At 38.6% G+C, this 27,368-nt stretch overlaps 1 protein-coding gene across 1 annotated transcript in view; it reads right to left on the bottom strand.

Moving 5' to 3' along the window:
- Window positions 1-27,368, bottom strand: part of THSD7B (thrombospondin type 1 domain containing 7B) — a 1,055,806-nt gene that overhangs the window by 119,586 nt on the left and 908,852 nt on the right. Inside the window, exons 16-17 of the mRNA XM_069574436.1 lie at window positions 10,700-10,833; window positions 3,993-4,143 (exon numbers count right to left, since the gene is read on the bottom strand). Of these exons, the coding sequence (XP_069430537.1) occupies window positions 3,993-4,143; window positions 10,700-10,833 (285 nt within the window). The remainder of the gene's footprint in view (window positions 1-3,992; window positions 4,144-10,699; window positions 10,834-27,368) is intronic.

Below are 27,368 nucleotides of genomic sequence, written 5' to 3' on the forward strand. Positions count from 1 at the left end.
TTTTCTTTCAAGGAGCAAATGTCTTTTAATTTCATGGCTGCAGTCACCATCTGCAGTGATTTTGGAGCACAAGAAAATAAAGTCTTTCACTGGTTCCATTATTTCCCCATCTATTTGCCATTTAGTGATGAGACTGGGTACCATGATCTTAGTTTTTTGAATGTTGAGTTTTAAATCAGCTTTTATTTCTCTTTTACATTCTTCAAAAGGCTCTTTAATGCCTCTTCACTTTCTGCCATAAGGGTGGTGTCATCTGCATATCTGAGGTTATTGATAATTCTACCAGCAATCCTGATTCTGACTTGTGCTTTACCCAGCCCAGCATTTTGCATAATATACTTTGCATATAAGTTAAATAAGGGAAGGTGACAATATACAGCCTTTACATACTCCTTTCCCAATTTTGAACCAGTCTGTTATTCCATGTCCAGTTCTAACTCTTGCTTATTGACCTGCATACAAGTTTCTCAGGAGGCAGATCAGGTGGTCTGGTATTCCCATCTCTAAGAATTTTCCAGTTTGTTGTGACCCACACAGTCAAAGGCTTTAGTGTAGTCAATGAAGCAGAACTAAGTGTTTTTCTGGAATTCTCTTGTTTTTTTTTTTCTATAATCCAACAGGCGTTGGAAATTTGATCTCTAGTTCCTCTGCCTTTTATAAATCCAGCTTGAACATCTGGAAATTCTCAGTTCAGGTACTGTTGAAGCCTAGCTTGGAGAATTTTGAGCATGAAGCTGAGTGATTCTATGAAGACCTACAAGACCTTCTAGAAATAAGACCAAAAAATGATGTCCTTTTCATCTTAGGGGATTGGAATGCAAAAGTAGGAAGTCAAGAGATTCCTGGAATAACAGACAAGTTTGACTTTGGAGTATGAGATGAAACAGGACAAAGGTTAATGAAGATTTGCCAAGAGAATGCACTGGTCATAGCAAACATCCTCTTCCAAGGACACAAGACACAACTCTACACAGAGACATCACCGGATGGTCAATACCGAAATGAGATTGGTTATATTCTTTGCAGATGTAGATGCAGAAGCTCTATAGAGTCAGCGAAACAAGACCAGGCACTGACTGCGGCTCAGATCATGAAATCCTTATTGCAATATTCATAGGAAGATAGTAACCTTTACAATTAAACTTCTTAAGGTTGCCAATTCTTCTGCAAGTTGATTAATAAAGAAAATATGCTGCCACACTTTCTAAAGTGTGAATTTATGTCCTCAGTCATGGAATAATCATACAGATAGCTCAAGTAACTGGCTTTGTTCTTGAAACAAATGATGTGTCTTAAAGAAATAAGTGTTGAGTCTAAATCCACCTTAATTCTTCTAAGATAAGTGAGCTGAGAATGTGAGATCAAAGGCACTGGCTCCATCAGATGACTCATTAACTGCTCCATCACTTACAAAATGTGAAACCTTATGCAAGCTACTTCAAGAGCCTTGCTGAGAATCAGTTTCTTCAGCTATACAATGGGACTGATAACAGTATGTACTTAAGTAGGATTATTGCAAAGGCTAAAGGGAAGCATTCTTACTCGTGCCTTGCACAAAATAAGTGTTCATGAAATGTTAATTTTTATTATATTCAAGTTACACACAAAATATATGACTTAGTAGGACATGCCATTCCTACAAGTTACCTGGTGCCTCTTTATCTTAACGTTGTATGAACCTATCCCCAAAGAACAAAGGGATTTCCTATGACTCAGCAGGTGAAGAAATCGCCAGCAATAAAGGAGCCACAGGAGATACAGGTTCAATCCCTGGGTTAGGAAGATCTCCTGGAGGAGGAACTGGCAAGCCACTCCAGTATTCTCACCTGAAAAATCCCAGAGGAGTCTGGCAAGCTAAAGTCCATGGGTTGCAAAGAGTTGGATACAACTAAGCGACTACACAAAAGAACAGGGACAAAGCCTTTCATGAAGAGAATTACAGAAATATCAAAGATAAAATTGCAATAATTAATAAGGAATCAATAGTCAAAAACTGCAAATATAGCATATTAACTAATTTCAAAAATATTTTCCAGGCAAAACATTATTTGACATAAATCACACCAATGTTTTTTAGTTCAGTATCCCAAGGCAATAGAAACAAAACCAAAAGTAAACAAATGGGACCTAATGAAACCTAAAAGCTTTTGAGTAGCAAAGGACACCATAAATAAAATGAGAAGACAACCTATGAAATGGTATAAAATATTTGCAAATTTTGTGACTGACAGGGCTTAATTTCCAAAATATACAAGCAGCTCATATAATTCAACAATAAACAAACAACCCAATCAAAAAATAGCAGAATAGATATTTCTCCAAAGAAGACATGCAGGTGGGTAATAGGCATATGAGAAGATGCTCAATGTTAATAATTATTACAGAAATGTGAATCAAACTGCAATGAGGTACCACCTCACACCAGTCAGAACGGCCATTACTGAAAGCTCTCAATTAACAAGTGCTGGAGAGTGTGTGGACAAAACACAACCATCTTATACTGTGGGAATGTAAGTTGGTGCAGCCACTACGGAAACAAGGATGGAGGTTTCTCAAAAAAACCAAACATACAGTTGCCATATGATCTAGCAATCTGACTCCTGGGCATATATCCAGAAGAAAAACTATAATTCAAAAAGATGCATGCATCCCGATGTTCACAGCAGCACTATTCACAGTAGCCAAGGCATGGAAGCAACATAAATGTACATAGATGAATGGACAAATAAAATGTGGTACATATATACAATGGAATACTACTCAGCCATCAAAAAGAGTGAAATAGTGCCACTTGCATCAACACAGATGGACCTAGAGATTATCATACCAAATGAAGTAAGTCAGAAAGACAAATACCATATGATAGCACTTATATGTGGAATCTAAAATACAACACTAACCAACATATCTATGAAAGATAAACAGACTCAGATATAGAGACAGAGACCTGTGGTTGTCACAGTGGGGAGGGGAGGGAAAGAATGCGAGTTTGAGATTAGGAAAGGCAAACTATTATATATAGGGTGCATAAACAACAAGGTCCTACTGTATAGTACAGGAAGCTATATTCAGTATCCTGTGGTAAACCATAATGGAAAAGAATATGGAAAAGATACATGTATGCATAACTGAGTCACTCTGCTGTACAGAAGAAATTAATGAGGCATTCTAAATCAACTATACGTCAATGAAATTAAAAATGTGTTTTCCATTTTCATACAAAGATATTCTACAATCTTCGCAAATCAGTATCACCACTGAAATCAAAGTGTCCTAATTCTTTCCTTCCCAACATTTGGAGCCATATAATATGCTCCTTATCCTCATTTTCTCTTTTAGCTTTTAAAGCAGAAACATAAGTCTAAAATATCCAACTTTATCTTCTGAGAATATTAAATTGAACTGTGCTACTTAAAGAATATTTATTTTACTATACTTCTGTTACACTTCCAATTTTTTTTTTAAAAAAAGAGGGAAAAGGCAAATGCTTTAGACTTTCAAAAAAGGACTTTTTGTCAGGTTTGGAAGAAGAAGAACATGGCGAAAGAACACATTATCTTCGGGAAAATAGCACGAGGCAAAACAGATCATCACTCATCACTAACAGAAGCTAAATAACCCAATGAGGTACTAAGACATACTGATTCTGCCAGGGAAAAATGGAGCAGAACCAACAGATTATAATGAGGATGATTTTGGTACCAAAGAAGCCCCTTTAATAGTTGGCATACATCTGAATCCTAGTGTGACCATTTTAGGGTCCTTTTCCTTGTTCGTACTCCCAGAATAAAGGCCTTAGAAGAAGCACTGGCATTTTAAATTGCTCTGTCACACTTGCTGAATTCTTTTTTTTTTTTTTTCCCTTTCTTAGGCAAAATTATTTTCCCATGTTACAAGAAGGGTGCTTTGGAGAGCTGCACTGTAAAAGCGCAGAGAACAAAAGTGATGGCAGTCCTGGAGGATTAGAACAGTGACAAGGGGAGAGAAATTACCTGTGGGCACTTGCTCCAAGGTCCCCACTCAGACATGACACATTCGTTGGGACACAGAAGAGAGCAGGACTGGGTTTCTGGGGGAATCTCATCCTGGTTGCACAGGCTGTTATCCGCAGCTCCCCCTTCACCATCAGCAGCATTCATGCATCTATAACGCAAGATCAGAAGATAGCTTGAACACTTAACACAGTGAGGAGCAAGTTTAAAATTGTTATGATATATTCTGATTACTTACCCCTCCAAGATAATTAAACATAAAATAAGACTGATAGAGAAACCAGGGCAAAAAACAAACAAATAAACAAAAAACCTTTCAGTCAGTCAGGCTTTGAGTGAATGAGTGAAAGTTGCTCAGTCGTGTCCAACTCTTTGCAATCCCTTGGACTACACAGTCCATGGAATTCTCCAGGCCAGAATACTGGAGTGGGTAGCTGTTCCCTTCTCCAGGGGATCTTCCCAACCCAGGGATAGAAGCCAGGTCTCCCGCATTGCAGGTGGATTCTTTACCAGCTGAGCCACAAGGGAAGCCCAACCAGGCTTTATTGAGTGGTAACCCAGGGCAGAGCCATTGTTCAGCAGAGCAGGGAAAGACTAGAGACAATACTCATCTTTGAAGAACTCTCCATCTAAAGAGAACTATCTACAATATATTTACTTAGGTCTTTTCACTGTAACAAATCTTGAACGTTCTCCTCTGAATAAATTCATCACTTTGTAATAACTAGACCTTGCATTGTTCCTATGACTCTCTCAGACTGTTCCTGGACTTCTAGCTCAGAGCATCTAAGGTTCCCTAGTTTTTGTTCAATATATTTAAGGTCATGGCAAAATACTGAAAAAACATTTGAACATATTTTTCTTTTAGGTATTTTCTGCATTTCAGTCAGGAATTTTCATATTATAAACCAAAGGGCAACATGCAAGCATTTTCATGCAGCAGTTGAGCATGTGCTACTGATACACGTATTATTGTTGCTCTGAGATAAATGCTGATGGGGTTGGGATAAATAATCATGCTGCTGATTTAATCAAATTAAAACCAAAGCATTATACTGCTATATACCTGCCAGAATGGTTTATATCAAAAACATGGAAAATAGGGAGGGTTGGCAAGAATATGGAGCAACTGTAACTCTTCTCATTCTGCTGGTTGGAGCATAAACTCTTCGGCAATTAAAACTAAACATATAAACACAATGTAACCCAACAGTTCCACTTCTATTTATATACAGAAGAGAAATGTGGATTCCCCCCCCCCCACACACACACACACACAAACCTGCCTGGAAATGTTTATGGCACCACTATTTATAATTAGCCAAAGTAGGATTAATAGTAGTATATCTATTCAGCTGCAGTAAAATAGACAAATATATTGTGATAAACTCACTGAAGGAAATGCTATTAAGTAATAAGAATTCATTACTATTGTTGCATGAAAGAGCATGAATGGAGCTCACAACCACAATGCTGAACAAAAGAAGCTGGACACAAAAAGAGTACAGACTATACAGTTCCCTTCACAGACACTTAACAGGCAATACTCATCTATGGTGTCAGAAGACAGAATAGCAGTTACCCCTGTGGGAATGGTTATTGACTGATAGGGGCTTATGTAGTCCTGGTAAAACTTTGTCTTGGCCTCTGAGTTGGTTACACAGATGAGTTCATATTGTGAAAATTCATGGAGCTGTACCCTACGCTGTGGGCATTTCTCTCCATTTATATTATATCCCAATTCAAAGTGAATATTTAAATTATTTTCTCAAAAATATTTAATTAAGACTTGCTGTATATAAGCTTCTTTTGTTTGGTATTGGAATACAAAGTGATCTGTTAATAATGATTCATTTATTAAATATTTTGAGGGGCTTACTTTGTACCATGCCCTTTCTTGGGTGCTAAGGTACAGAACTGAAAGAAAGAAAAAAAAAGGACAAGATTCCTTCTTCCAATGATAATGATCAAAGTAAAGGTGAAAATGACAATGATGATAAGATAAATGGTGCCATTTGCTGATCTGCTACTTTCACATACAAAGCCACAGCCAAGGAAAAAGCAACTTAAGAGGGCTGTGCTGGAGAGCTTTAGCTGGAAAAGCTTTTAGCTTTTACAAATCATGCTATACTGGAATGAATTATCCTATGCATAAGGAGTTTCTTTTCTATAATTTTTTTTATTAAGGAAAACTGCACCGAAGTCTATGACCTGGTACAAAATAAACTTTATGAGGTGCTAAGTAATAAAAAAAAAAGATACTGTATAAAGCAGGTTAACAAAAAATGGTAAACAGAGAGGAGATGTAAGTCATGTCTTCTAATGTAGGGAGGCAAGGTACAGAGTCATCTATAGACTTTAATTTCTCCTGTGGTAATAGTCAATACTGGAAGGAGTAACCACTAAATGGCTTTAATGCCTTTCCCTGGGCAAACTTAAAAGCTGAAAATTGCTTTCCTTCTTGCCTGCACACTCTTCAGCTGATATTCCTTTATGATTTCGCTGAAAAAAGAAGAGGTAATACTTCTGGTCAATGGTGTCCAGTTGGACATATGCATTACTCTTTGTCTGCTCCCAATATGCCACAAAAACAATAGCAAAGGAATTTATTACCAAAAAAAAAAAAAACCAGGGGAGAAGGAAAGGCATTATCTTGCAAGGACAAAAACCACGGGAAAGGACAAAGGCAACGATGGGAAATAGATGGACTAGTGGTATTTTAGCACACAAAGAAAACTGATCACTAAGCCTTCAAAAGAAAACAAAGAAAGTAATTCCATTACACATCAGAATACATGAAAAATTCAGGAATCTGTGGCACCAAGTACCTTTGGAAATGTGAAAGAAGGTGAGGCAGAAAAACTGGAGGATTTATTGTAAGTATGTTTATGTTTAAGGAGTACCTAAGCTCTGAGATGGAGAAGGCAATGGCACCCCACTCCAGTACTCTTGCCTGGAAAATCCCATGGACAGAGGAGCCTGGTGGGCTACAATCCATGGGGTCGTGAAGAGTCAGACACGACTGAACGACTTCACTTTCACTTTTTACTTTCATGCACTGGAGAAGGAAATGGCAACCCACTCCAGTGTTCTTGCCTAGAGAATCCCAGGGATGGCAGAGCCTGGTGGGCTGCCGTCTATGGGGTCGCACAGAGTCAAACATGACTGAAGTGACTTAGCAGCAGCAGTAGCAGTAAGCTCTGAGATGCCCTTTCCCAATACACAGAGCTAGGTGATGACCCCAGCACGGCCCCTGCTGGTAACTGAAGGGTTAGTATCTGTATAGGGTCATAAAACAGGTCTTTGAGTTAGAGAACACATGGCCCAGTTAAGGATGGGAACATCATACTGATAATAAGATTTAAGGAAAGTTAACATAGTGAACAAAATGATCACTACCTTCATGACTTAAACAATGCACATTTATTATTTTACAATTTTGTAGTATAGAAATCCAACATGGAACTCACTAGACTAACATCAGCAGTCTGGCAAAGCTACATTCCTTCCTGGAGGCTCTAGGGCAGAATCATCTCCTAACCTCTTTCATAGTCTAGAAGCCACTCATGTTCCTGGGGCCATGGCCCCTTTCTCTCTCCTCAAAGCCTTGTATCTCTCTGTGTCTTGCTTTTTTTACTTTCCCATCCCCTCATCCATTTTTAAGGACACTTGTGAATAAACTGTTCCCATCCAGAGGATCCAGGACCATCTTCCCTAATCATATCTGCAAAGACCCTTTTTCTATTTAACATAACATATTCACAAATTTCAAGGGTTAGAATGTGAATATTTTGGGGAGCTATCATTCTGTTTACCACATTAGCCTTCTTTCATTGGGTTCCCAAAATACAGGTTTCTAGGATTATCTATTTAACATGTGATTTAAGAAGAGAGTCTTCCAGTGATTCTGACAAGCACAAAAGTAAAGACTTACATAGACTGAAACTGAAGATGTTCTCAAATGAAAATGCCGCTGCAATTACATATGCATCAGTGTCCTTGCCATATCTCCCCTTTGGTCATCACTTTCATTTCTATTCAAAGTCATTACAAAACTGCTTTAAAGCATGGCTATAGTCATCTTAAAATGTAAATTATGGGAGTAGGTCTGGTGAGGTCTTTACAACCTCCAGCATTCTTTGGATTCACTGGAGAGTATATAAACTCATTGCTAACACTAACAAGCGGGTACTCTTTCTGCCCCCTTCTGATGCCTATGTCAGAAGCTTTCTCTATCTCCTTTATACTTTAATAAAACTTTATTACACAAATAAATAAGTAAATAAATAAAGCATGGCTATATTCACTATCCCCACATCCTCCTCCTCCTTTATTACCTCTTGGACTTACTTTAACCACACTTTTATCATCATTCCAGACAGAACTGATATCATCAATAGATTCCCCTTTGCCAAACTCAATAATCAATTCTTATTTTAGTAAACTTCTCAAAATCATTAAAACCACTGATTACATTTTCTTTTTTGAAAATCCCTCCTCTTGCCATTTTGGGGTTGAGGGTTAGGGTTCCAAATACAGCCATATTTTCGGGCATTGCAGGTTAACACTTCAATGCATAGATTTTTTTTTTAGCGGGGGGAGACACAGCTCAACCCACAACACATATTTGGTAGTTGTCCTTTTTTTATTATACCAGGCTTCATCCATTTGAGCTGAGAGGTTTGGCTTAAAGGCCCTCTTGTTCAAGTGTGTTTTTCTTCAATCAACCTGCCACAATTCTGCCGGTAGCAATTTATTCTCTTGAAGCTTTCCTCTCTCTCGTGGGACTTTGCTTTAATAGTGCTAAGAGGCCAGGCTGGGATGAGAGTGAGAGATGCCACAGCTCATTTACACATATTACCTGATAAGCCAGGCTAGTCAGTCATTTCTCAAAGCCGTGAGAAAACAGGACACAAGAGACAGATTTTGAAGAAAAAGAGGTAGAAGCCCAGTCTGAGACAGCCTGAGCAACCAGTCCCCAGGGGAAAAGGCAGTGAACAGTGGGAAAGAAAGACAATATGTTTATGAGCCCTTTGCCTGGGTTGGTGATGAGGAGCACCTCTGCAATTTCGCCAGTGGCTATTTCTTTCAACTGTCTACCTACCGGTGACTTTGTGACAATGGGACCAAGTCTCAGAAATGGTGGACATATACTGAATCACTGAATAAACTAAGTTCACTGGCGTTGAATAAGACCAACACATAGAAGTTAGGTGTGACCTGGCAACTGACTTCAATCTCAAAGATAACTCATTAGGGAGTTACCCGATTTGGGCAGTGTGTCAAGTTGAAATGAAGCTTCCTAAATATAGCAAAATGACATACTACACTCAGGCAACTGAAAAGATTACTACATGATTGTTGATTTCTTCTTGAGCTTACATACTAAATCATTGCTTATGGTTAATATTTTGGCTTATGATTCTTCTTTAACATTCATTGCTATTTTCCTCATTTGATAATAAAATTATCCTTCTTTCTTCCCAAATCATTTCTTTATTTTTTGGCTGCACAAACCAGCTGGTGGGATCTTAGTCCCCTGATCAAGGATTAAGACTGTGCCCTTGGCAGTGAAAGTGCTGAATCCTAACCACTGGACCACTGGTTGAATCAGTTCAGTCGCTCAGTCATGTCTGACTCTTTGTGACCCCCATGGACTGCAGCATGCCAGGTTTCCCTGTTCATCACCAACTCCTGGAGCTTGCTGAAACTCATATCCATCAAGTCGCTGATGCCATCTAACCATCTCATCCTCTGTCAACTCCTTATCCTCCTGCCTTCAGTCTTTCCCAGCATCAGGGACTTTTCCAATGAGTTGGCACTTCACATCAGGTCAAGATTTGAAGTTTCAGCTTCAGCATCAGTCCTTCCAATGAGTATTTAGGACTGATTTCCTTTAGGATTGACTGGTTTGGTCTCCTTGCTGTCCAAGGGATTCTCAAGAGCCTTCTCTAGCACCACAGATCAAAAGCATCAATTCTTCTGTGCTCAGCTTTCTTTATAGTCCAACTCTATACATGACTACTGGAAAAACCATAGCTTTGACTAGATAGATGGACCTTTGTTGGAAAAATAATGTCTCTGCTTTTTAATATGCTGTCTAGGTTGGTCATAGTTTATTCTCATATTACATTCTGAAGTCTAATTGTGGGGGTTTAAATTGACTTTTTCAATTTTTGACATCCAAAATTAAGATAATGTCCATCAGCTATACTAACCATAGAGCAAAAGAGTGACCTGGCATTATAGTCCAAATCATCTAATTTGTCTGCAGTGATGGCCATGCATCATTGGAGGGATGTGATGGTTTTCCATGCAGTTGGTTTTTCCACTGAAGTCATTTGCAGGAAATGTTCAGGATTGTGGCTGACGTGCAGATAGAATCCCACAATATACACGGCAGCTCAAGGGTCCTATGTGTTCAGGAATACCTAAAGATGAGCAAGGACTTCCCTGATGGTCCAGTGGCCAGCACTCCACACTCCCAATGCAGGGGGCCTAGGTTCAAGCCTTGGTCAGGGAAATAGATCCCCCATGCTACAGCAAAGACTTGGTGCAGCTAAATAAACACATAAATTTTTTTAAGACGGGCAAAAGACAGAAGATATAGTTTGAGAATCAGAGTGTACTTGGATCAGCAACACTGTTTTCATAAAAATATGTAAGTTTCACTGTCACATTTCCCAAATGTCTCCATGGCCACACACCTGATTTTCCTAGATTGCGTTCCTCCTCCACAGCGCAGGGACCTCAGCTCATTGTGGATTTTGCATGGAGACCAGTGCTCTACAACCCAGGAATATTGATTGCACTCAGTGTAACACGGGACTGCCTCATGCACCTGTCAAGAACAGGAAAGGAGAAGAAAATTATGTGGAACTATCCAAGTCATGGAAGAAAAGCTTATCTTTTAGAAAAGTCTGCTGAACATAATCCAGGAGCTATAGTCTGGCCCTAAGAGCTAAACTGCATTCCCCCAAAGCAGGATATATTTGGCTTCTCTGAAATTACTAATGTACCTAAAAAAATAAAACATATAGGGACCATCAACTAGAATATGATAGTGTACCTTTGCAGAAGAGAAAAAAGGACAGTCATTATCTCCCACCAAGAATAGGAATTTCATTATCTTTTCATTCCCCCAAAGATCTCACATAGCATCTATTAGATGTCCAGCTCTTAATTACATGGTATACTATACTCTCAGATGTACTTTATGAGGTCAATTGAAATAAATATATGTAAGGAAAATTTACTCTTGAATATGCATAAGAATGCATAAGAAAAATGGTATTATTTGTATTAGAAATTTCTTTTTCTATAACCAAACGATCAATGTTAACAGTCAATCATTTAGCCTTCTGGGCATTGTGGCTTTACATGAATTTAGCTATTTATAGGATGTTTTCAGAGCATAGCTAAAACACACAGACACACACATACACAAGGCAAACACACACACATGATAAATGCTGTGCATGACGACAGAGTGTGAATACATACAGACTACATAGTCAAAACAATGAATGAAGTAAGTGAATTGTTAGGTTACTTCCTATGCGTTTATTTGTGATGAGTTTTTCCTGAAATATTATAACATTGTGTAGGCAATTGCATTTGCCTTTTTAAGAATGAATTTTAAATGCATTACTCCTCAACAGAGAACACAGCATTTCCCCTTGGTAAGAAAAACAGTTATCCTGTCCTATGATACCAATATGTTGGGGACTTCCCAGTGCTCAGCAGTAAAGAATCTACCTGCAATGTAGGAGATGCAGGTTCAATCCCTGGGTCAGGAAGATCCCCTTGAGGAGGGAATAACAACTCCCTCCAGAATTCTTGCCTGGGAAATCCCATAGACAGAGGGGCCTGGTGGGCTACAGCAAAAGAGTCAGACATAACTTAGCAGTCACAAAGGAGGCTCCAGTGTAGCATGATGATGAGTAGTGATTCTAACTATTACCAAAATGGTTATTTAATGCTTTCCCTTTTAAATAGGAACTTGAGTCCCGTGTCTTTCCTCTCCTGGCCTTTCCAGTTCCATAAAATTGTAAATGATGACTAGGCAGTGCTATCCAAACAGAACCATTACTTGCAAGTTTCCTCTAAATGTAAGGGAAAGCACTATGTAATGGGATAATCAGAAACCAAGATTGGAGCACTGTCAGCATGTGCGATGGAAATCAGATGAGAAAAGGTAATTTGTGAGACTACATCTTAGGAATCACAAATAATGCCAGAAACTATTTTTAACTGTGGGGTTCGATTTGGCTCTCTCATGTCGAGCATACGATGATAAGGAAAAGTGAAAAATATGTGAGGGCGAAATGAAAGGAGATGGGAAAATAGGAGTGGAAATGAGTGAGAGGAAAGGAAGGAATTAAGTAATAGAAGAATCACATTTCATGCTGTGAATGCTGATCAGAACAGAATGAAAGGGTTACAAGCAGTGCCTGCATTAGAATAAGGAAGTGACAACTTGTAAGGGAGAAAAGACCGCCTCCCCCCAAACTCATAGGGTAGTAGAGGTAAGAGAAAAATCTATAAAAATGAAAAGACATGACCCAAATCCAAGAGACACTAGGAAACTAAGCTGATGATGGCTGAGGGTTTATCCAACTTCACCATGGAAATCAAGCTTTCACTGAATTTACAAATTTGTTCTATAAACTCTTCAGTATGTATCAGATAATTTAAAGAAAGCTTTTTGGCTTTGCTATGAGATAGAAGGGGGCTTCCCAGGTGGCGCAGCAGTAAAGAATCTGCCTGCCAATGCAGGAGCCACAGGAGACGCGAGTTTGATCCTTGGGTCGGGATTATCTCTTGGAGTAGGAAATGGCAACCTACTCCACTATTCTTGCTGGGGTAGTCCCATGAATGGAGGAGCTTGGCAGACTACAGTGCATGGGGTCACAAAGAGTCAGACACGACAGAGCAACTGAGTACACATGCCTGAGATAGAAGAAAGCCTGCTAAAGCACTTTGCAAAAGTTGCCGGGGGGGGGGGGGGTGGTGGGTGAAGAACTTAATTAAAAAAGTAATTTTCCCCACCGCTCATGCATAGATCTGAGAGCATGGGACATTCTCTGTGAGAGGGACCTATTTTCCTAAAGCTCTCAGTAGCAAGTGCAGTTTACACTTCCACCCTCCCTCCCATATAAAGCCCCAAGGTCAGATGGGAAATGAAACACTGTTTAGTTGCATGTATCTTTGATATACACATTTGAACTCCTGGTCTTGTACTAGTTTACTGGTTTTATTCTTTATGCTCCAGTAATCGACATGTTCAGTTCAGTCGCTCAATCATATCCGACTCTTTGAGACCCCATGAATCGCAGCACACCAGGCCTCCCTGTCTATCACCAAATCCCGGAGTTCACCCAAACTCACGTCCATCGAGTCGGTGATGCCATCCAGCCATCTCATCCTCTGTCGTCCCCTTCTCCTCCTGCCCCCAATCCCTCCCAGCATCAGGGTCTTTTCCAATGAGTCAACTCTTCACATGAGGTGGCCAAAATATTGGAGTTTCAGCTTTAGCATCAGTCCTTCCAAAGAACACCCAGGGCTGATCTCCTTTAGAATAGACTGGTTGGATCTCCTTGAAGTCCAAGGGACTCTCAAGAGTCTTCTCCAACACCACAGTGTAGTGAAGTCACTAACTTTGCTGACAAGCTATGAGAAGAGAGGGAGCAGGTCTGTGTAGGGAGATGTTGACCCACCTTCTTAAATAATGGTGTGAAAAATAGGACTTCTTGAAGAAGATTCTCCATCACATGGATTTGCCTGATATATTTCCCCTGTATGCATCTGCCATTTTAATATTTCTTTTACAGTTATTTCTGGCTAATACACCCCTACCTTCCTTCAAAGTTCAAGTAAATCCCACCACTTCCGCAAGGCCTTTCCCATGACTCCAGCTGGCATGTCTTTGGTACTCAGTTGTTTGTTCAATCACATTCTCTTTGAGACCCCATGGCACTATGCCAGCCTCCTCTCTCCATGGAATTTTCTAGGCAAGAATACTGGTGTGGATTGTGGTTTCCTACTCTAAGGGGTCCTCCTGACCCAGGAAATGAACCCACATCTTCTGAGTCTTCTGCACTGGCAGGTAGATAATTTTACCACTGAGTCACCTGGGAAGCCCTTGGTATTCAGTGAGAGCTTCAGTTTTAAGCAGACTTGTAGCCAGATTATAATGTCAGGGCGCCATGTGTAGGGCTCAGATGTGGTGGCAATTAGGGCCACACTGTGCAGAGCTGGGGGATCAAACTCATTCAGTGAAGTCATCACCTCTGTTGTTGTTCAGCCACACAGTTGTGTATGACTCTGCAACCCCATGGACTGCAGCACACCAGGCCTCCCTGTCCCTAACCATCTCCTGAAGTCTGCCCAAGTTCATGCCTATTGCATCAGTGATACCATCCAAACATCTCATCCTCTCATGGCTCTTCTCCTGCCTTCAATCTTTCCCAGCATCAGGGACTTTGCCAATGGGTCCAGCTGTTCACATCAGATGACCAAAATACTGACTCCTCTCTATGTTTCTCCTATTTTCTCACTTATTGAATAAGAGCTCTTTTTCTCTCACTAGTCTTAATGTCTACTTTGTACCATAAATCATACTGAAAGATCATGGCAAGAGAAACACAATTTGAAACTCTACTCACAAATATGCTTCTGGTTTTAACCAGTCAGACCTGGACTATCAGTGTGTGTTTACATGAGTACTAAACCTGTAAATCTTAGGAAGGCAGGGACTGTGTTTCTATGATGGTTATGTTGTAGAGGAGGGGGTGATGTCCAATCAGCATTTGTTGAATTGAAACTAATTTTTGAAGGGGCTCTGATTGCTAAACGACCCTCACTTAATTTTCTAGAGAAAACAAGCTCATGAATGGAACGCGTATTTTACAAAGCTCAAAGGATATTAAGAGGAAACAAAAATGAAATCCTTTTCTTTCCGTTATAGGGCTTTGGTGAAGGATAGCCATCACTATGCTATCAAAAGGCGCTGCCTGATGATGTAGCTACAGGAAAGGCTGTCTTTAAAGAATTGTTAGAGTTGTTTCTTTAGAGACCTTGTTCATCAGGCATGGATTCTTACCTAGAGGATCAACACCCACAAGAGGCAAAAAGGCAGCAGGCATTCAAGAATAAAAATGCACTATCCAAATGCCCAATTTCTTCTCATGTCAGTTCTTTATGTTCTGGCCATTTCATATTGCTATTTAGTTGGTCCTTATTATAGTTTCATAATGGAAATGTGTTAAAGCATGGACTTTATCAGGGAATCATATGGAAATGTTTCAAAAGAGAGAAATGAGCCATGGGAAAGTTAAATGAAAATCATTTCTAAATGGTGCAAATTAGGAAGAAAATAACAGGGCTTAATAGGGCCACCAATGCTAAGAAATACCACTGAAAAATCTAAAACCTCTGAGAGAAGTAACATTTCATTCTCCTGCTAATGAGTCCTATGTGTTATTTCTTTATTGGGGAATGCTGTTTTTATAATTTTGCATTTCCAGAATCACATTAGTCATTAGCAGGAGAATGAAATGTTACTTCTCAATGTTACTCATTCATTGAGTCAGTCATTTTAATATTTATTAAGTAAACCTCTGCTTACTGTAACTGATCATTTTCGTTAGTACTGTTTTCTGATACAATTCTCCAACCATAGTCTGACTGGTAAAAACTTGGAGGCAGCATCTCATTGGGGTTCACCAGGTATCATTATTATATATCAGAGTCTTAGGGTTCAAGGACTCAAACAAAGCAAATAATCCAACAACAACCATATACACATACACACACAATAAAGAAAGGAAAATTCACAGCCTCCAGTTTTCTGTAGCAATAATGTTTTGCTCCAGTAAAGCTGCCAGTCAAGACCACAGTAGAGATCTTCATGCTTGAGACTCCATGCTCGGACTGTGGCTACTTAGTAGAACCTGAAAATCAGTTCACAGGCCCAGCTGAGACTAGAAATTCCTGCCAGTCAGAACCAAGGTCTGTTAAGATCAATAAAGCACTATGGGTTTCCTTCTCCTCAAAAATGTGAGTTCTAGTTGTTTTTGTTTAGTAGCTAAGTTGTGTCTGACCCTTTTGCAACTCCATGGACTATACCCTGCCAGGCTCCTCTGTCCATGGGATTTCCTGGAAAGACTGCTGGAGTGGGTTGCCATTCCCTTCTCCAGGGGATCTTTCCAACCCAGGGATGGAACCTGTTTCTCCTGCACTGGCAGGCAGATTCTTCACTGCTGAGCCATCAGGGAAGCCACTTTGTCTCTTTTCTTATTCAGTCAGCTATGGAGTTATGCTCTCCCTTCTTAACATTAATCGACTAGCTAGAAAGTACGTACCAATAAACTGTTTGGTGCCATGGTGTAGTATGTCTGTGCAATGCTGAAAAATTCAGTCCTAATGCAACTGCAGCCACAATGTGCCTATCTTTCACCAGTCCCTGGTCATCAATGGTAACACAGTTATGTCTGTACAAGATATTCTGTCTTAGGTCTTGATCATCAAAATTATGAGTTAGATCACAACCTTGAGTTAGACAAGGTTGCTGTGATCCTGATTTACAGGCAAAATAACTGAATTTAGAAGAAGCTAAGTCCATCGTTTATGGCTTATAAAGCACAAGGCTGGTGCTCAAACTGAGATTGAGAATCTCTGGTGATGTCCAGAGCTCATGGGCTCTGCCTGTTCAGACTGAATGAGAATACCATGATAGCCATCATCTGTTCAGTGATGAAGATATTGCTAACATTTATAAATTCCTGAGAAAGTAAAGCCCCAAACTGAATATTAAAAGATGTTTATACAATAAATCCTATTAACCTTAAATAGAAAAAAATGCCTAAGCAATTCATTTCTAGTCTTTGGGTATGGAATCTCTTTTCTCAATTTCAAAACCCTCAAAAATGGCTCAGAAAACTAATGCAAATTTAAATCAAGACCAGGCCCCTGTCTTTTGAATGATTTTAACTCTGTGTGTGAAGATGATGGGTTAAAAAAAAATATATCCACAAATGTTTTAAAATTGGTATTTTGGGGAAAATAATTATGTCTGTGATTTTGTGCTATGAGATGCTCTAAAGGGCAGCAATTGGAGTCAGAATGTTCTGAAGTCTGGTGCATGTACAGGGTTTGGGTAACTGTCAGTGTCAGCCCAGATGGTCAAGTCTATGGCCCTGGCTAAGCCCCTCTTGCTAGAAGTTTTCTCACACTATATTCTCAGCTACCTAGCAACCAAAAAGACTTCCTCAGAATTCTCTGAGCTTACCCACATTCCTGGTTTATAAGATTCACCATTGGTTTTAAATATGCATTATATGTGTTCTTTTCAATCTTGATATTAAAAATCTAAAAAAGACAATAATAATGCTGGATGAGTTTTATCTGCAAGATTTATGGACAAATAAACTGTTGAACATTAAAGGCGATGAGAAGTTTATTAAAATAACGACCATGGTAGCTTCATCCTCCATCTCCTAAGAATCATGGTTCCCAAGTTTGATGTGCATACCTGGAGAATTGTCACATTATTTAAAGGGGCCTGTGAATGCATTCTCGTTCCAAATCTCTATAGTCTCAATTAATAATATAATCTCATAAATGTCAGTCCTACCACTTGTCACATGAATGCAGGGAATGTTGTGATTTTAAAAGTTTTAATTCTTTTGAAGGAACTGCTGAATTTGAAGTCACTCATTAAGAATTTTCTCACCCTAGACTAACTGGTCCTGGGTTAGAGCATAAGGTCCTCATATCACTCAGGGAACCACTACCTTTTCATATAAAGAAGAGAATAAATAACTAACAAGAAGTCTATGCCCTATACTCTTTATATTCTGATAAAATGTGTTGTATAGAATAGCCCTCCTCCCAAAACTACATATTGAAATAAATTTTTCCTGAGATGATCTAACTTCCAGATTTTTTTGCTTTTCATTTTCCAGTGGCCTATGGCACTTTACTCCTTCCCTCTGGTCTGAATATCACTGATGATGTTTTAAGCACAGGGTACTCATTATCAAGACCAACACCCATGCACAGCTAAACCGTCTCTGACATCATGTAGTACTATTTTCCTCCTCCCATGGCAGAGGGTGGAGAGATGCGAGGTGGGAGAGCTGGTTGCTTACAGTGAATAAGCATGGCTCCAAGCCATGCAAATACTTCTTCCTCTTCCCCATGCTTCCTCCTCCCCATCAAGGATGTCACCCATTACAGAGAGTATTTAATGGAGGGGAACCACAAAGCCCTCATCCAAATGGCCATGGTTAAGCTCAGTAATCTGTGCTGGTGTAGTTTATTTATAATGGTGAATAAGTATAATTGCCTTAGTTTTAATTGCATAATATTTCTCTTTATAACAGATTTACATTTCTTATTGTATATCATTTAAGTGACTATAAAAATAATCCATGGTCTTAAAGCAAACTATATGGTAAGGGACATCAGCAACAAAAATTGTTGCTGTATAGATCTCATAATGCACAGGTATTCTACAATAAACAGTGTGTGTGTGTGTGTGTGTGTGTGTGTGTGTGTGTGTGTATGAGTGGACACACACGAGCACTGATCAGAATCCCTCTGTACCTGGTATGTGATACAGAACTGCTGGAGCATAGTGACACAGGCAATTTGGGGCAAGCTGAACTCTAAAGCCCACACTCTGTATCACAGTACTCTAAACAATCATAACCAGTAGAATGAGAGGAGACTCACTCCAGAATCTGGACTGCCTTCTCCAGTCCCCTGGGAGATACCACCCACGGCCATGCTGTGAGATGAGATCAGTTGCAGACTGCTCACAGTATGCCAATGACTGCTGTCATGGCTGCCCTTTGGATCTTCACAGAACAGATTGCAGTTATCAAGCTGAAGGGAAAAAAAAATAAGCAAACCTGTGCCAAATATGATTGATACTTCCAGAATACTGTGTAAGAGCTCTACTCATAAACCTTCAGAAAAGAGGTTCTGGATGAATCTTGAGCGTATTATATAAAATAAGCCAATCACATAAGGATAAACACTGCATGAATATATGTGTATGAGGTATATCAGATAGCCAAACTCACTGAAGCAAAGAGTAGAATGGTGGTTATCGGGGGCTGCAAGGAGGGAAAAATAGGGAATCACTAATCAATGTGTATAAAGTGTCAGCGATGCAAGATGAATAACTTCTAGATATCTGTTGTAAAATACAGCCTATAGATAACCACACTGCATTATATACTTAAAAAACTGTTAAGTGGGGAGGGCTATCCTACATTAAGGGTTCTTACCTCTATAAAATTAAAAAGAGTTACATATCTTACAGGGGGTTGGGTTGCACCATGGAAAACTGACCAGTGAAAGAACCTTTCTGTTCTTAGCATCTGTTAGATACTGTCTAGGAGTCTAGTACAGAGATTAGAAAGATGGATGGATTGATGGACAGAGAGACAGACAGATAAAATGCAGGACAAATATACAGGCAAAGTAAGTCTGGGTCTAGAATATGACCATCAGAAATCAGGTGAGAAAGGAAAGTTTTCTTTCTCTGATGCAACAGAAAGGAGAGCTTGAAATAGGGATTGCTTTCCTTCTGGAGGTTACAAAGGTTTTAAGTTATAGCCATGAGGCAATGCTAAAGCAGAGATGAGCAGATCTCAGTTCTTTGAAATTGATGTCCAAAGGATAAGTCAGAACAGTATATGGTATTATTTGGAGTTTATCCGGAAAGTGAGGAGATGGGATTTAAGTCCTTACATATAAACTTGAAACTCATTATGTAAGTGTCCAACAAAAGGGAAGTTCTGGGGAAAACCTTTGCTTTCCTTAGTGGCCTTTGCTGGGAGAGGGTCTTGTACAGCTCTCACCCATTCTCAATATTTGAGAGCATCATGCTATCCCTACTCTAGGATGCAGGCAATTGTCTTTTCACTTGATGAATATAACAGCCTATTGCAGCACGCCTAGGAAATCAATCTAATTTGAGTTATAAAAAATTAATTTGTATAAAGAAGCAGTATGATCTAAGTTGAACATTCCTTAGGTAAAGACATCCTATGTTTGCGTGGATGAACTATCAGAAACACAAAGATAAGGATAAGTAGCTCTAGTTGGAATTAATCTACCATGACCTTCTTTGGTTGAGAAATTTGTCAAGCAAGCAAGCAAACAAACTAAAATCTAAATCTCATAAAATATGTACAAGGCCCTGGTACCTACAAGATGAAGCTTGAAGACTGTAGCTACCTGGGGTGAGTAAATAGGAAATTTGACAAGGAATAATTTAATTGGTAGACAATGGGAGCCATGAAGACTTCTGAAATTTATGGCATGAGAGAATATTCCAAATGAAGTTTGGGGCATATAAATCACCTTCATCATGAGGGAGATGAGATGGGATGCGCGAGAAGGCTGGGAAAGGGGAAGTGGTTCCAATATGAGATTATGGCTACCAAAAAAAAAATGATCATGATCTACCTTTTCCATAAAACTTCCAACATAACAAAAAAGAAGAAATACCAAGATTTGGTGGTGAAAATGAGAGAGAGAGAAGTAAAACATTAATCAGTTCAGTTGCTCAGTCGTGTCCAACTTTTTGTGACCCCATGGACTGCAGCACGCCAGGTGTCCCTATCCATCACTAACTCCCAAAGTTTACTCAGACTCATATCCATAGAGTTGGTGATGCCATCCAACTATCTCATTGTCTGTTGTCCCCTTCTGTTCCTGCCTTCAATCTTTCCCAGCATCAGGGTCTTTTCCAACGAGTCAGTTCTTCGCATTGGGTAGCAGGACTACTTTTTGAAATCATTTAAGATTAATATATTCTAGAACCTAGCGACACATTAAAGTTTTCTCATTTTTACCAACAGAGTTGTAAGAAGACGAGACATCAGCTTTCCTGATGTCCTGAATTCCAAGGAGTATTGCTAATGAGCATAGCAGCAGAAACTCTTGGGTGTTTGCCAAGAAAACTTCTTTATAATATTTTTACTATCTTATTTTATCATATCTTGGCTTAGTGGGGCTAAATCTAAGGTCATGGGTGACCTAAAAGCATTCTAGTCTTCGAAAGGTTTTCTCAGAACTTCCCAGTATTCACAGCAGGCAAGAACAAAACTGGCTTCTAGGACCAAGTCCAAAAGGAAAACCCCCATAACTGGCAAGAAATTACTTTTCACGTATTTCCTATCATGCAGCGGGAGCTCTGGGCCCACCATGCTACTGTTTCTTAATCACTACAACAAACAAATCTTTCCTACTCTAAAATGCATTGGTTCTTAAATACCACTTACTCCAAAGTCTATCAGGAAGTTAGAACAGAACAAAAGAACGAGCCATCAGAAATGGCCTTTATTCTATCTAGTAGAAGAAAAGAGATAAGAATTTCAGTCTACAAACTTTATTCCTATGTTGGCTAATTTATACATGCTCTTGACATCACAAAAGGCAGAAGAGGAGAGGAACAGTTTATCTTTTCAACTAAGGGAAAACGAAAAACAGAAATTATTACTTATATGTAGTTTGAGGCAAAAGAGAAAGAAAATAAGAAATGCTACAAAATATCTGTAGAGACTTTTTGCACAAAGATGTTATGTGCGACACACACATACAGGGCAGTCTTTTTCTTCTACAGATAAATGTACAAGGAAGCAGTTCTAAGGCTGTACTGCACTCTTACACTTTTCCTTGTTGAAATACAAGGCCAGGCACAGCACAAAATGACTTTTTAAAATATGAACTCTTGGTGTGAGTCCTTCCATAACAAGGCTGAGGTGTCTAAGACAAAGTTAAAGTGAAACATAGAGCCCCAAGTGATGTTTTATAACCAAGGATGGCACAGCCTGACCTTTGCAGAAATGAGAGGCAAGATTGATTGGCTAATGGAATCTCTGCCATTCACTTACATGGTGATAAATTGGGATCTTGGCTCTGATTCCCACCCTAATTTCATCAGTTGGAGACTCTTATTAGGGGCTAATTGAAAGCTGACTCTTTATGGAATAAAGAGCATTTTATTGGCAACAGTCTTCCCCTGAGGCAGAAAGTTAGGAAAAGACAGGGACTGATGCGGACCTTTTAGTTTCTTCACAAAATAAAAACAGAAGATCATTGCTGAAGGAAAATGATAGTTAAGGGCAGACCTGTACCTGGCCTCCGTTTTAGTAAATTTTGTTTTGACCAAAGGAAAGAAAGCTGATGATAAAGTAGAAGTCATGTCTAACAAGCAAGTATCATTTCTATACAACATAAATGATGAGCCTATTCCTGGACTTGAAAAACACAGGTTATTTGAGAAACTTGACAAAGAAGTTCTTAAAATAAACTACAGAATGATGAATTAAACCATTTACATAAAGTGGGCAAGTATCTGCTGACTTGGACTTGATAAAAGCTAAAAAATACACAAAATGTGTGGAACCCATGACAGCTTTTCTGAGATATTTACTGAGAACTAAGATTTCCAGATATATTTTCTATAAACAGTCCTTTCCCTATTCCTAACCCCCAAATAAAGTAATTTATAGTGTCTCTGGTTAACACTCTGTACTCAATAGATATATATTGGCAGACATATGAAAAAATTAGTACAAAAATATTCTCTAAGCATGTTCCTGAAAAGTATACATAAACCAAACCATGATTCTGGCATCAACTAAAGCTCAAATTTGTGCCCTTTGTAATTAACTGTATAGGAATGTTGATATTATACATCAAGTATTCAAGTCTAATTGTTTGTAACTGTATCCTAGTCCAACATTTTAAAGTAGATATCCAAATGAATATTTCTTTTTTTAAATTTTTATTTTTACTTTATTTTACAATACTGTATTGGTTTTGCCATACATTGACATGAATCCACCACGGGTGTACATGCGTTCCCAAACATGAACCCCCCTCCCCATAACATCTCTCTGGGTCATCCCCGTGCACCAGCCCCATTATATTTCTTAGATTTTGTGATTTAAAATTTTTCTTATCTCTGATTTCATTTGACTCCTCTGAATAGAGATGATGGTACTTGGACAGTATTACCTCACTTCCCCATCCCAGTCATGGATGCCTTGGATTATAAAATACATAAGCTTCTAAAATGACTGTTTCTTTCCCTGTAGGCAGATAATATTCAAGACGTTCAGGACTCACCATGCCTGCTAACTAAAGGCAGACCCTGCTGGCACGAGGGAGCCAGGCTCACAGTGACAACTGGATCTCTCTGAAGGGAGGGGCCATTTCTAGCACATCTCTTATGTTGCACTTAGCATCTGACATGTGAAGGGACAATAATAGGCTCATAATTAAGTGCATGTCCAACTGAACACTAGGAAGTATAGGGCTTATGGTTCTGGATATCAGCTGGCATCTCGCTTGCCAGGGTGGAGGGGTCTGTTATAATATACTTCCTTAGCAGGAACCACACTGGTTTGGACTGATGACACAGCATCTGTAGAGCAATTTAGGAGATGGGCAGCATCAACTACTTTACTTGTATTGGATTCCTGTCCTCCATTATTGGATTTCTTGGTTAGATTCTATTAAATTGATAATGTGGCCCTCTGTAGGGGTGGATTCATTTCAGTGATGGGTGAAGTGATCCTTTACTCTGTGCTAAAGATTATCTATGGTCTAGTGAGCAGAAGATATGAAGAGAGCCATGAGAAAGCGATTATGATTCAGGTTCTACCATTAATTTCCTGGCAGTTTCCTTAAGGATCTCTTGGGGTTTAACTTTTCTCTCTATAACCTGATGTTAATATTTATTCTCAAGAGAACTGTAGTAAGGTATATAAGCTTAGAAATTCTGAAAGGGTTCACTATAAAAAGTAGTATTTTTTAATAAGATTAGCATTGAGGCATGGAATTGAAACCCTAGAGTAGGAAATGGCAACCCACTCTAGTATTTTTGCTGGGAAAATCCCAAAGACAGAGGAGCCTGGCAGGCTATAATCCAGAGGGTCACAGAGTCAGATACAGAGTGCACACACACACGCATGAGCTGAAGATGTTTTGGAGGAGGAAGTAAACTGTATGATCATCTGTTTCAACTGCATTATTTTCATCAAAAATACACCTGCATTCTCATCTAGATTAACCTAATAAACTTCGAATAGTTGTTAACACTATACCCTCAAAACATGGGAGAGGTGACAGATGGGAAGAGACAAATGCCTTGAATTTTTACCCTTCTTCATTCTCCACACCCTCTAATATATTGATTAGAAAAAGAAGCCCAATCAGGAACAGCTAAATCAGCAAAACAACCTGAGTCATTCTGGAAATAGTATTATTATTTCTAATAAACTGACATCAAAGGCTTTTTACAATTCCATAGTCACATCAATATTTGAAATTTCTCTTTAGCAAGAAATGATTTCTCCTAAAAAGGAAAATTCTTTAATTCATAGCTGAGATGTAAAAAGTACGTAATGCTTAAAGAAAAAATTATTAGCATTTAGGAATTGTTTGCTACATAAAGGTAAAGAAAAGGGTATTGATTGGGAATAGAAAGAAAAGGAAGTATGACTACCATGAAAACTATTCTTCATCAAAGATAAATGTCATCTGCTAACCGTTAACCTTTTGATAGTGGGAACTTTTGATAGTTGCAACTAGATCTCCTGTATTTACTTTTTTACTAAGGGGTCAATTAATTAGACATTTACTGAATTTCTACTCTGTAAGACCCAGAATCTCCTTAGACACTGGGCAAAGATGACACAAACTATTTTCTCTAATATAGGTGTTGGAAAATGTATGGTTCATGGATCAGACTTGACTTGCCACCTATCTTTTTCCTTAAAGAAAAAAAAGATATACATTTTATATACCAAAACATTCACTCTTTTATAGTGTAAAGTACAGTTTTTAATATATTTAAAAAGTTGTGCAACCATCACCATTATATCTAATTTCATAATATTCTATTCACCTGAGAAAGAAGCCTTTTATCTATAGGCAGTCACTACATGTTCCCTGCTTGCCCCTCCCCTGGCAGCTAACCACTAATCTACTTTTTGCTTCTATGGAGATTTACCTATTTGGACATTTCATATAAATGGGAATCATACAATACATGGCCTTCTGTATCTTTGTACTTTGACTTAGCATAATATTTTCAACGCCCATCCATGTCACAACATCAATAAGTATTCATTATTGTTTATGAATGAATAACATTTGATTTTGTGGGTATACTAAATTTGTTTACCCATTTTTCATGTTGATGGACATTTGTGTTGTTACCATCATTTGGATCTTATCAATAATTCTGCTATGGATATTTGTGTACAAGTATCTCTGTGGATATATATTTTCAGTTCTCTTGGTTATATATTTATAAGTACAATTGCTGTGTAGATTCTATTTCTAAATATATTTAGGAACCTCTGTTTATCTTTTTGAAGAAATGCCCATGAGTTTTCCAAAACAGCTACAACATTTTAAATTTCCAACAAGCCATGTGGGTTACAATGGTTATAGTTACTCTCTCGACATTTTTGTTAACGCTTATTGCTGTTGGTTTTTTTATTATAAGCATCTTAGTAGGTGTGAAGTGACATCTCATTGTGATTTTGTTTCATAATTCCCTAATAAATACTTATGCTAGCATCTGAGCATCTTTCCATGTGCTTACTGGTCATCTGTCTATCTTCTTTGGAGAAATGACTATTGAAGTCCAGTGTCCATTGATTAATTAGGTTATTTGTCTTCTTACTTCTGAATAACAAGAGTTCTTTATATAGCCTGAACACTAAAGCCTTATAAGATATATAATTTCCAAATATTTTTTTACCATTCTATGGATTGCATTTGCACTTTCTCGATTATGTCCTTTGAAATGCAAATGTTTTAAATTTTATGAAATTTATTGTTTTCTCTTTGATTGCCTGACCTTCAAAGATATCCATGGCCTGACCCAAGATTACAAAGACTTATGCTAATGCTTTCTTTTAAGAGTTTTATAGTTTTAGTTCTTACATTTTGATCTCTGATCCATTTTGAGCTAACTTTAATGTATGTCCTAAGAGAATGGTACAAATTCATTCTCTGCATGTGGATATCCAATTGTCCAAACACTATTTGTTAAAAAGACTATTTTCTCTTCATTAAATTGCATTGACATTTGTGTTTCTCAAACCTTGACAAAGATATCCGTGTCCTAATCCCTGGAACTAATGAATGCTGCTTTATATAGCAAAAGGGACTCTGCAGATGCGGTTAAGTATTTTGTGATCCAGAGATACTCCTGGAATATAAAGTAGGTCTGATGTAATTAAAAGAGTCCTTCTAAGAGGATCACAGAATAGTAAGATACAGAAGCTGATATGAAAATGAAGCAGAAATGGTTCCAGTGGTAAAGAACCTGCCTGCCAATGCAGGAGACATTAGAGAAACAGGTTCGATCTCTTGGTTGGGAAGATCCTCCAGAGGAGGGCATGGCAACCCACTCCAGTATTCTTGTCTGGAAAATCCCATGGACAGAGGAGCTTGATGGGCTACAGTCCATAGAGTTGCAGAGTCAGATACGGCTGAAGTGAATTAGCACACATGCACAGCCATGGATACTGGCAGCTTCTAGAAAATGGAAGAGGAAAGAAAGAGCAGATCCCTTGGAGCTTGCAGAAGGAACCAGTGCTGCTGACAGCTGTGAGACTTACTTTGGACTTTTTACCCCCTGAATGGTGAGACAACTCATGTTGTTTTAAATCATTAAATTTGTGATAATGATAATTTCTTACAGAAGCAGCAGGAAACTAATACAACACCCTCATCAAAAATCAACTATCATAAATGTGTGGGTTTATTTCAAGATTTCTGTTACTATTCCATTGATCTACAGGCCTGTCCATAGGTACAGCACATTACTAATTATTGTTAACTTTGTAGTAAGTTACAAAATTTCAAAGAGTAAATCCTCAAAATTTGGTTCTTTTTTCAAGATTATTTTAGCTGTTCTGGTTCCCTTGAATACTTTACTTTGTATGGTTTCAGTCCACTTAAATTTACTGAGACTGTTGTATGCCCTAACACATTGCCTGTCCTGAAGAATGTCGAACGCACAATCGAGACTGTATATTCCAATGTTATTTGCTAGCGTGCTTCATAGTTTACCTTTTCCTTTACTAGTACTCTTTATTTTCTCATGTAGACTTGAATTACTGTCTAGAGTCCTTTCATCGTGATAAGAAGTGCCCCCTTTAGCATTTTGTGTAGGCCCAGCCTGCTAGCAATGAGTTCCATCTGCTTTAGCTTCTTTGGGAGTTTTTAAAGTTTTCCTCATTTTCGAAAAACGATTTTATTGGATATAGAATTCTTGGTTGAATCTTTTTATCTTCTCCTATATGTCTTCCCATTGTCTTCCAGTCT

Source organism: Ovis canadensis, chromosome 2, assembly GCF_042477335.2.
Source record: "Ovis canadensis isolate MfBH-ARS-UI-01 breed Bighorn chromosome 2, ARS-UI_OviCan_v2, whole genome shotgun sequence".
Lineage (NCBI taxonomy): Eukaryota > Metazoa > Chordata > Mammalia > Artiodactyla > Bovidae > Ovis > Ovis canadensis.